Consider the following 11,189-nt stretch of genomic DNA (forward strand, 5'->3'; position numbering starts at 1 on the left):
CTCCGGGGGCCGGGGCTGGCGGCGGGGGCGCAGCGTGTGCGCGGCGGCGGGGGCTGAGCGGCGGCGGGAGCCCGGCCCCGGCCCTGCCGGGACACCTGGGGGGAGGCAGAAGAGGAGGAGGAGGAGGAGGAGGAGGAGGAAGAGGCCGCTCTCGGCCGCGGCCCCGCCATGCCGGGGCCCGCCGGGGAGCGTGGCCCGGCGGCAGCGGCCCCCCGGGGGCTGTGAGCGGGCCCGGGGCTGGCGGGGGGGGAGGGTACCGGAGCGGCATGGCCAGAGCCGTCCCCCCCCCCGCCACCGCCGCCGCCGCCGCCGGGATTTAACCGGTGCTTGGATGCTCTCGCCTCCCGCTTCCACTTCGGGCGCGATGTGCTCCGGGCCGCCGCCAGCCTGCTCCGGAGCGGGGTCCCCCCGCGCCCTCACACCCCGGTGAGGGGCTGAGCCCGCAGCCCCGTCCCGACACCGGCCCCGGAGGACGGGGAGCACCCGCTCGCCCTGGCCCCCCCTGGCCGGTGGGTGCCGGGCGAGGGGCAGCGGGGACCGGTAACTTGTTCTTAGCGTTCCGAGGTACCGGCTTGGGGGGGGACCCCCCCGTCCCTGTCGTGTCCCCCCCCCCCCACCGCCCCGCGAGGAGATTTGGGTTTAAACTTTGGCTTTTTGGGTAGCCCCGAAGATGCCGTTCCACCCGGTGACGGCGGCTTTGATGTACCGGGGGATCTACACCGTCCCCAACATCCTCTCCGAGCAGCGCCCCGTGGAGATCCCCGAGGACGAGCTGGAGGGTGAGCGGGGCCGGGGGGGAGACCGGGGCGGGGGGGGGGGGACACCGCACGGTTGTGCGGGGCTTTGGGGTGCGCGGTCCCCCAGCCCAGGCGCCGTGGGGAGAGCTGGAGGCGAGCGGGATGCGGATGGATGCATGGATGGATTGATGGATGCATGGATGGATGGGGAGGAGGAGGAGGGGAGGAAGGGAAGCGTGGGGCAGCGGGAGAGGGTGACGGGGCTGCGGGGGTCCCGGTGCCGCCGCTGTGTCAATATGACACAGCAGGGACCGGCGGTGGCGGCGCGGGCCGGACCCCCAGCCGGCCGGGGCCACCCTCCCGCTGTCATAATATGACAGAGGCTGGCGGCGCGGGGGGGCTGTCCCTGTCACCCGTGTCACCCCCTCCCCGGGTCGCGGTGCCCCCGGGCTCTGCCCACCCCTGCCACGAGCGGGGCCGGGCTCAGCCGGAATTGGCTTTTTCCAGCCCAAAAGTTTGCTGGGGCCTCGGGACAGGCGCTACCGGTACCCCCAGGCTCGGAGCGGGGACGGGGGGGGGTCCCCGGGAGCCCCGTTCTGGCGGGTGCGGGAGGAAAGGGGCTGCAGCAGCCCCGGACCCACCGGGGAACCTGAGGCACGGGGTGACCGCGGCTCTGGGGGGGGGGGGGGCTGGAGCATCCCCTGGGCACCCCCGTGGGGAAACTGAGGCACGGAGCCCCCGGGCTAGTGGGGGTGTTTGAAGGGCTCCTCTGGGCCCAAAGGTGTGCAAGGACACGTGTGTGCGTGCACAGCTCTGCAGGCTGTGAGTGTGCACTGACGTGTCCCCGGTCACAGCCCCGCTGCAGGGCGCCTGTGTGTCTGTCTCTGTGTGTATAGGCGCGGGCAGCATCACTGCAGCGTGTGTGTGTGCACAAGTACAGCGTCACTGCAAGGGCTGTGCGTGTGTGCATGCAGTGCAAGGGCTCTGTGCACATGGGCAAGCACCACTGCAGCGTGTGCGCACGCACAAGTACAGCGTGACTGCAAGGTGGTTGTGTGCGTGCATGGGCATGCACGAGTACGTCGCTGGAAGGTGCTGGGATGTGTGCACACGAGTACAGCATCACTGCATGGTGCCTGTGTGTGTACCTGTGTATGTGCAGATACAAGTACAGCATCGCTGCAAGGGGATGTGTGTGCATGTGTGTGTGCAAGTACAACATCACTGCAATGGGGTTGTGTGTGTGCGTGTGCAAGTACAATGTCACTGCAATGGGGTTGTGTGTGCATGCGTGTGTGCAAGTACAACATCACTGCAATGGGGTTGTGTGTGTGTGTGTGCAAGTACAACGTCACTGCAATGGGGTTGTGTGTGTGTGTGTGCAAGTACAACATCACTGCAATGGGGTTGTGTGTGTGTGTGTGCAAGTACAACATCACTGCAATGGGGTTGTGTGTGTGTGTGTGCAAGTACAACGTCACTGCAATGGGGTTGTGTGTGTGTGTGTGCAAGTACAACGTCACTGCAATGGGGTTGTGTGTGTATGCGCGCAAGTACAACGTCACTGCAATGAGGTTGTGTGTGTGCAAGTACATCACTGCAATGGGGTTGTGTGTGTGTGTGTGCAAGTACAACATCACTGCAATGGGGTTGTGTGTGTGCGTGTGCAAGTACAACATCACTGCAATGGGGTTGTGTGTGTGCGTGTGTGTGCAAGTACAACATCACTGCAATGGGGTTGTGTGTGTGTGTGTGCAAGTACAACATCACTGCAATGGGGTGTGTGTGTGTGTGTGTGCAAGTACAACATCACTGCAATGGGGTGTGTGTGCATGTGTGTGCAAGTACAACATCACTGCAATGGGGTTGTGTGTGTGTGTGCAAGTACAACGTCACTGCAATGGTGTTGTGTGTGTGTGTGCAAGTACAACATCACTGCAATGGGGTTGTGTGTGTGCGTGTGTGTGCAAGTACAACATCACTGCAATGGGGTTGTGCATGTGTGTGTGTGCAAGTACAACATCACTGCAATGGGTTGTGTGCGTGTGTGTGCAAGTACAACATCACTGCAATGGGGTTGTGTGTGTGCGTGTGTGTGCAAGTACAACATCACTGCAATATGGTTGTGTGCGTGTGTGTGCGCTCACAAGTGCAGCATCCCTGCAGGGTGATCCCTGTTTGTGTGTGCACAGCCCCTCTGCAGTGCACGCGTGTGTATGTGCGCACTCACACACACGTGTGCACAGGCACGGGGTGTCGGGTGCTGCACCCAGCCTCGTGCAGCACCTTCGGGTACCGCCGGGCCTCGGGATGCTCCCAACACCCCGGCTGCATCCATGTGCTCCGGGGATCAATGGCAGCAGCGGGAGCCCCAAGGTGACCCCGAGGCACCCGTGGTCTCCCCGTCACCTCCTCCGCCTCCAGGGGACGTTTGTGACCCCCAGGAGCAGGGTGCAGGCTGCAGGGGACACACACTCTGTTTGGCCACTGCCGGGTCATGTCCTTGCCTTTCCCCGGCACCCCGGGCTGGGAGGCAGGAACCAGCTCCAGGTGGGATGAGCATCCCTGAAGGGTGAGTTTCGGGGGTGCCTGGACCACAGCAGTGCCAGACCGCAGCGAGCACGGGGGGACCAGAAGCATCCCTTGCCCACACGGGGATGCTGGCCCTGGAGAAGCTCAGCCACGGGGCCAAGAGGCCCCAAACCCCTCTGCAGACGCCGCCGATGGGCAGCGACGTCCCCCAGGATGGGCAGCGCAGCCCCGTGCGGGTTTTCTCCCCACAACCGAAGTTCTCAGCCCTGTTTCAGCCCCGCACGAAGCCCTCGGCAGTCGGCAGGGACCGGCTCGTCCGCGCAGCCCGGCGCAGCAGCTTTGCTCTCTGGTGAAGGAGCAAGGCGCTGATGTCCCGGCCCTGCTTCCTGCTGTTCCCGATGCAAATCCCCCCCTTTCCCACCGGCTGGGCTCAAGCTCCATGTCCTGGGGGGCATCACAAAGCCAGAAACTGCCCCAAGAAGGAGCAAAGCCCCGAGTGCAGCAGGGGCAGGATGGAGCCGATGGGCACCGTGAGGCTTTGGCCCAATGCCCCCAGAGCCCGGGCACCCCACAGGGATCTTCCACACACCTCAGGGTTCATTTTGAGCCAGAAGCCCCAAATCCTCTCACTTTCTCCCCTTCATCCCCCATTCACGGGCTGAATCCCAAAGACCGGGTTGGGGTTTTCCTGGCTGAAGCTCTGGTACCCATCACATAACCTGGGATGGGTGCGAAGTGCCCCAGGGAAGGTGGGTGCTGCACACCCAGCACCCGGGCACAAGGATGCTCCAGGCTGGGTCCTGCAGCAGCTTTCGGGGTGCCCCCAGCTCAGGCATGTCCCAGGAAGGTGGTTTTGGGGCAGGATGCTGGGATTTTGGCTGTGGAGAGCTGGGTGGTGGCAAGGGCAGGGTGGGTGGGTGCTGCAGCAAAGACTTTGGGGGCCCCTTGGTGTCCGCCTGGGGAGATCAGACCCTTCTTGGGGTGGTTTCTGGGGCCACAATGAATGTGTATGTGTGTGTGTGTATGTGTATGTGTGTGTGTGTGTGTGTGCATGTGTATGTGTGTGTGTGTATGTGCATGTCTATGTGTATGTGTGTGTGCATGTGCACAGTTACCCTTGCTGCCTCCCACACCCCTCCTGGTACCAGCGCATCCATCACCCACTGACACCCATCACACCCCAGAGCGATGCTTGGGGGGGGATCTGGTCCCTGCAGGTGTTGTAGCCCCTCCGGCTGTGCCTCAGTTTCCCCTCTGCAATGGGGACCCCACTGCAGCTGCAGGGATGGGTGGTTTGGGGCCACCAGCACTGCCCATAGGGGGTCTGTGGGACCGGGGTGATGGGGGCGGCCGGACCCATCCCTGCTCCCTCCGCAGAGATCCGTGAAGCCTTCAAGGTGTTCGACCGGGATGGCAACGGCTTCATCTCCAAGCAGGAGCTGGGCACGGCCATGCGCTCCCTGGGGTACATGCCCAACGAGGTGGAGCTGGAAGTCATCATCCAGCGCCTCGACATGGACGGTAGGACCCTGGGATGGGGACAGGAATGGGACCCCCCAATCCCCCTTGGTGAAACTCCCCATTTGCCCCGCTTCCACCCCACTGGCTGGCGGCGGCTGGACCAGACGCTGTGGGATGCAGGAGGACCTGATTCATCCATCGGCATCATCACCACTGCAGCTTCGCTTAGGCTTTAACCATCCCGGAGTGGGAGCAGCACCGCTCCCAGCTCCACAGACCCGCTGGGACCGGGCTGCTGGGGCTGGATCCTGCAGCCGGGGCTGGATCCTTCAGCTTAGCTTGGATGCTGCGCCCCGGCCGTGCCCTCAGCACGGGGCTGCCCGTGCTCCTCCAGCGCTCGCTGCCACCATCGGCCTCTCCGCGTCGCTCCCGGCTCATTGAGACCTTAAAGAGCCCGTTAATTTATTGGCCTCCCCCTCCTCATTTAAAAGCCTTTCCGGCAGCGCTGCCAAGCTGCTGCTCCCGTCATTACTCATCGTTAGCGCTGCTCCGGCAGCCCCGACACCCGCATCCTCCGCAGCGCAGGACACAGCACCCGGCCCCTTCCCACCCCGCCGGGGTCGCGGCCACCGCGGGGGTCCCCGCTGGCGCTGGGGGGGGTCTCTGCTTGGTTTTGGGGGTCCTCAGCCAGCACTGCGGGTCTGCACATACAGCACTGGGGTCTCTCCGTGGCGTTAGGGTCCTGGCTGGCACGGGGGACCCCAGCTCAGCGCTGGGCATCCTGGCCAATGCTGGGGGACCCCAAACCTTGCTGAAGGACCCCAAACCATCTGGTGTTGGGGGGTCCTGACCAGCCGCGGTACCGGGTGCCCAGCCGGTCCGGCTGCACAGGGGCAGCCGAGCACCCCCAGGCAGGGTTCCCCTGGGCTCACCCCGTGCCCCCCCCGGCCCCGTGCCCGCAGGTGATGGGCAGGTGGACTTCGAGGAGTTCGTGACGCTGCTGGGGCCCAAGCTGTCCACGTCCGGCATCCCCGAGAAGTTCCACGGCACCGACTTCGACACCGTGTTCTGGAAGGTGGGAACCCCCCCCCGGGAGCAGCGCGGGGGCTCGAGGTGGGGGCAGAGCTGGAACTGGGGTAAAAAGTGAAGGTTTGGGTCAGGGTCAGACTTGGGTTAAGGGCTGGGGTCAGGGCTCGGCTCAGTTTAGGGTTAGGGTGAGGGCCGAGCTCAGCCCCAGGCTCCATGTCAGGCTCAGTGGAAGCTTTCGGGGTCAGGTTCCATCACCCTGAGGCTTTTCTGTCCCTGCCACACTCGGGGCTGCGGGTGCTGCGAGCACCCCGTTACCGTGCACAGGGGCACCCATCCCAAGCGCAGCACCCAAGGGCGCTGCCGCAGCCCTGCCGTGGGGTGAGCCCCCCGCCTGCCCCCCCTGCAGTGCGACATGCAGAAGCTGACGGTGGACGAGCTGAAGCGGCTCCTGTACGAGACCTTCTGCGAGCACCTCTCCATGAAGGACATCGAGAACATCATCATGACGGAGGAGGAGAGCCACATGGGCACGGCCGAGGAGTGCCCGGTCGATGTGGAGAGTGAGTGCCCGCGGTACCAAACCCCCCCCCCCCCCCCCCTCGGCCCCGGTACCATGGGGGGGTGCTGGGGTAACCCCTGCTCCCCCCTGCCAGCCTGCTCCAGCCAGCAGATCCGCCAGACCTGCGTGCGCAAGAGCCTCATCTGCGCCTTCGCCATCGCCTTCATCATCAGCGTGATGCTCATCGCCGCCAACCAGGTGCTGCGCAGCGGCATGAAGTAACGGGAGCCTCACCTCCGGAGCAAAATCCCTATGGAATCAGACATGAACACACACACCCCCCACCCCCCGGGATGGGGGCAAGGCCGAGGGGGAAGCCCCGCACGGGGTCCCCGGGGCGATGCGATCGCATGGCTGCAGAACATGGAACCTTGGTACTGACACAAACCCACACACACAGACCCCAACCAAGCATGTACCGTGCATGGAGCCCCGTGTGCTGCCCCCTCCCTGGGCGGAGGATCCCGTCGGATGCACCGATGCTCTCGTCTATAGCTCTATATTTATGATCAAAACCAAAACCATCCCCTAAGCAATACATGCGCCTCAGATGGTCCCTAGGGATGGGAACGTTTGCATGGACTTTGGCTGCCAAGGGCTGGAATTCCCACCCCGTCCCCTGTCCCGGCCCGGTGCCGTGCCTCAGTTTCCCCACCCGCCAGACTGGGGGGACTCCGGTGACCTCCTGCTTGATGCACTTTAGGCCGAATTCCCTTGGGAAGAGCCAGAGCGACCCCGAGGCTGGGAGCCCGCAATGGCCGGGGTCACCCACCCTGCACCCCCAGGGCCCCCCCCAGCCTGTATGTAGCACCCCTGGGCACGGGCCTGGCTGGGATCTGGGGCTGTTCCCCCTGTTCGGGGTTGTTTTTTGGGGGGTTTTGGTTTCTTTCTTTCGTCCTGGGTTCGGATCGGAAATAAACGTGGGATTTCTGAAGCGCTCTGGGCTGCTGCGGCTCCTGGCGATGCGATGGGGCAGGGCGATGGGTGCCGGTGCTGGGAGGGCACCCATGGGTGCTGCTGAGCTGGGAGGTGGCAATGGGGAGGGGGGGTCCGGGGCTCTCCAGCAGCCTCAAACCTGGGGTTCCTTCCTGGCTGCTCCCATGTCCCCCATCCCTGGCCGGATGTGGGTCCTGCTGTGGGTCATTGGGAGCTCTGAGTGGATTTATTCCCCTCTCCCCATCTCCATGCCCTGATATTCCATGTCGGCATTTGTGGAATGGTTTAAGGCCATTCCCCTTACAAAGGGCCTCCATGGGGAGCGTTTTCACCCAGACTAACGGCAGATCCGGGGGGAGCAGGATCCAGCCTGTGGCTGGAGGCTCCAAGGTGTCAGATGGGGATCCTGGCACGGGGAGGGGGAGCACCCCATGGCTCCTGGGTGGGCTCTGGTCCCATGCTGGCACAAAGCCCGTGGCAATGGAGCTGCCCCGTTCATGGATCCCATCCCGGGGGATGCGTTTTTAATGGCAGATAGACTCAACCAATGAATACAATGAGGGGGAAGCTCGCGGTGCCAGGAGAGCATCCAGCAAAGGTGCTGCCCCCTCCACGGGGTCCCCTCTCCGTGAGGAATGAGGCTGGAGGAGCCCATCCCCGGGGCATCAGGGCTGGGGCACATCCCCCCGGGAGCCCTGTTTGACCCCTATCCAAGGGGAAAACACATTTCCTCGTGCCTGCATGGGATCTCCCACCCTTGGGATGCGCCTCCCTGGCAGCAAGGAGGGGGGGACACCCCGTGTTTGGGATGCCGGGAGGAATGGGCTGCGTTCCATTGATCCGGGGCTGGGTTTGCTCTTGATCCGTGTAATTTATCAAACAAATTGAAGTGAGCGTCCAAGTGAGGAATGGGAATGGGAAGTGCAGCGCGGCAATGGAATCACTGCGGCGGCCTCGCGGGGGAAGGGGGTGACCCGCACCTGGAATGGGGCTTTATCCATCTCCATAGGCAAAGTGTTGGGGGTTTATGGGGTGGTATTCCCAAAGGAAGAGGCCTTGAGATGTGTTTCTGGGGGTATATATATATATATATATATATATATATACACATGTATTTAACCAGGTTTGTCATAGGTGCAGGGAATAAACACAAAGGGGGCACAAAGGGAAAGAGGACAACTGAATTGCTGGGAAATGCAATCACATAAAAACGGATCAAAGGAACAACGTGATTCCAGAGCTCCGTTTCCAAAGCTGCTCAGTTTCAATAGGAACTGGGAGCAGGGAATTCTGGCAGGGTTGGAGATGGCAGATCCCGATGCAGGAGCACGGGGAGGTCCCTGCCCCGCTGTCCCTCGCACGGCTCTGCCATGGCTGGGGATGGATCATTGGGGCTGCTCCTCCCTAAGGGAGGTAAAGGATCGCTGGGAATGGGAATAGAGAGTCTCTTGCAATGTGATTGCTGTGCTGGGATGAGGGAAGGCGCTGTGGGAGGTGGGAAGTGGGAGAAGGACCCTGTGTGGGGCAGGGGGAACCAGGCAGCAAATGCAGGGATGGGGGGTTGCAGGGATGGGGTTGGCACCGCGCCGGGGTTTGGGATGGGAAGGGAGGAAGATGGAAAAGGTGCTCTCTCTCTCTGGTGTTGCAAGTGGTGTGGGATGGTCTCTGCTCCATCCCTGCCCCGTCCCCATCCCTGTGCCCATCTCCATTCCTGTCTCCATTCCCATCCTTACTCCCATCCCTGTCCTTACGTGTGTCCCTGCCCTGTCCCCTTCCCAGTTCCCATTTCCATCCCCCTTCCCATCCCGTCCCCATCCCTGTCTCCCTTCATCCCGTCCCCATTCCCATCCCCAGCCCTGTTCCCCAAGAGCTGCCAGAGGACGCGGGCAGCGCCCGGTGAGGCTGCGCCTTGGCAGGGGCCCAGGAGCTGCTCATTTCCCTAAAAGCTTCCCGATAAATTACCCAGGCTCTGGCTCTATAAAGGGCACTTTGGGCTGGGGCCGGCTCCCCACCGCCCACCCCGGCCGCCGGGACCTGCGGGGATGCAGAGCACGTCCATCCCTGCAGCATCCTTTGGGAGCCGGGTACCAGCTGCTCCCGGCGCCGTGCGGGAGCACGGAGGGAGCCGAGCGCCTTGTCCTGCTCCTGCGGTACCCTCCCGGCTCTCTGCAAAGGGCCTGCTCTCCCGGCTGAGCCCGCCCCGGCTGCATCCCGCGCCGGCGGTGATACACACCGTCATTACGGCTGCTGACACCACGCCGTAAAATACATCCCATAAAACCCGGGATTTACGGGCTCCTCAAGTACCTGGGAGTTACGCGGCTCCCGGAGCACAAAACACCCCTGCGAGAGACGTGAGGCTCGGCCCCGGTGCCTGGAGCTCAAGGAAGCTGTTACAGGAACCCCAAAGGCCATTCCCCCCCTTGGCCGGCCCCCTCAGCCCGGGGCTTGGCAGGGGATGCTCCACATGCAGCTGGATCCGGAGGCTCCGCATCACTGTGGGTTCCACCCGAGGTTGGGGCTTGCAGCTCGCCCAGGTGCTCCCGCCTGCTCCTCCGGACGTGGGCTCCTCTCCCACGTCCAAGCTGGATTTGGGAGCAGCTTTGGAGCTGTGAGTGCTGGGTGAAGCAGCACCTCCCCGAGCAGCCGCGCCTCCTGGGGTGCTCCAACCACCCTGGGAGCGCAGCGCATGGAGCACGGCTGCGGGGTGATGGTCTCCAAGCGCAGGCGAAGGACTGGGAGGCGTTCTGAGGCCGGCACAGCAGCACACGCTTTGCCATCTCCCGGCCCTGGGAGATGGGGGAATGTCGGCTTCGCCTCCATCCTTCGGGATGCGCCGTGACTCAGAGTGGCAGCGGAGCCGTTTGTCACCCCCGGCAGGCAGGGAGCAGTGGGTGATGGGCTGAGCCCCCCGGGGCTCTCCCCTGCACTGCGACGCACATCAAGGCAGGAGAGAGCAGCCGAAGCTGCTCCTGATGGCTGGGAGCAGAGCCAGCAGCTCCCAATGCTCCGGAGCATCCTGCAGCCCCTATGGGGTTTCTTCCCTCCACCACAACCCCTGCACCCAGGGCACGGTCCCCTTCCTCTGGGGACTCCCGTTTTACGCCCAAATAGGTGCACATGGGTGCTCAGTTACCAGCTCTTGTCACGGAGGTGAGGATGGGGCACGGGGCTGACGCTGCATCCTCCGAGCCCAAGCTCTGCTCTCCAAAGGGAAGCAAGCACAGAGCGGCCCCAGTCACACGTGCAGGGATTAAACCACCCTTAAGCTCGGCTGAAAGCTCCAGCAGCGCCGGTGAAGGCTGGACCCCTGCTGCAGCACTGCTCACAGCTCCACGCCAGCCATGCCAGGGTCACCTCCCTGTTGGAGCGGCACGGGATGGATCCCAGGGAGCATCTCCGCGCACAGCCCCTGCTGGGAGCCCTGCCCCGAGCCCGGCAGCCGGGTACCAGCGGGATCCAGGCGGGATGTGGCCAAGGGCAGCTGGCTCCTGCCTCTGCTCTTCATGAATCTGGAGCTGGCGCCTCCGGGCACGGCCAAACCTGGAATGCTCTGGCAGCGGGAGCAGAGCTGCTCCCCAGGGAGGCTGCTGCCAGCATCCCCACAGCTCTGCACGAAGCCAGAGCAGGCTCCGGAGACAGCGCAGCCCAGGGCCTCCTTCAGCCTCCCCTTTCCCAGGGAGGAGAGATCACAGAACCCCAGCCTGGTTTGGGTTGGAAGGGACCTTCAAGCTCCTCCAGCTCCAACCCCTGCCACGGGCAGGGACCCCTTCCACTAGAGCAGCTTGCTCCAAGCCCCTGTGTCCAACCTGGCCTTGAACACTGCCAGGGATGGGGCAGCCACAGCTTCTCTGGGCACCCTGTGCCAGCGCCTCAGCACCCTCACAGGGAAGAGCTTCTGCCTCAGAGCTCAGCTCAGTCTCCCCTCGGGCAGG

The 11,189-nt window shown here is 63.7% G+C and overlaps 1 protein-coding gene across 2 annotated transcripts; it reads left to right on the forward strand.

Annotated features, from left to right (window-relative positions):
• The first annotated feature begins 246 nt into the window (after positions 1–246).
• On the forward strand, positions 247–7,252 carry CABP7 (calcium binding protein 7). Of its 2 annotated transcripts, XM_062627812.1 has the most exons (6): positions 247–509; positions 663–779; positions 4,647–4,790; positions 5,693–5,805; positions 6,166–6,319; positions 6,413–7,252. In XM_062627812.1, the coding sequence occupies exons 2-6, from the start codon at positions 671–673 to the stop codon at positions 6,538–6,540; spliced, it is 648 nt and encodes a 215-aa protein (XP_062483796.1). In that variant the 5' UTR covers positions 247–509; positions 663–670; the 3' UTR covers positions 6,541–7,252. The 2 variants fall into 2 exon arrangements, with proteins under 2 accessions (XP_062483796.1, XP_062483795.1); XM_062627811.1 differs by having other exon boundaries at positions 247–779.
• Positions 7,253–11,189: the final 3,937 nt, after the last annotated feature.

The sequence above is a fragment of the Pezoporus occidentalis genome, unplaced genomic scaffold, assembly GCF_034315485.1.
Source record: "Pezoporus occidentalis ecotype Australia unplaced genomic scaffold, CSIRO_AGI_Poc_V1 ctg308, whole genome shotgun sequence".
In the NCBI taxonomy this organism is placed as follows: domain Eukaryota; kingdom Metazoa; phylum Chordata; class Aves; order Psittaciformes; family Psittacidae; genus Pezoporus; species Pezoporus occidentalis.

Bases quoted from the DNA above. Each gene is read 5' to 3' on its own strand.
- CABP7 (XM_062627811.1), top strand. From the start codon at position 671: ATGCCGTTCCACCCGGTGACGGCGGCTTTGATGTACCGGGGGATCTAC. The intron at 5,806-6,165 runs GTGGGAACCCCC...CCCCCCCTGCAG, and splicing joins TCGACACCGTGTTCTGGAAG to TGCGACATGCAGAAGCTGAC. The intron at 6,320-6,412 runs GTGAGTGCCCGC...CCCCCCTGCCAG, and splicing joins GTGCCCGGTCGATGTGGAGA to CCTGCTCCAGCCAGCAGATC.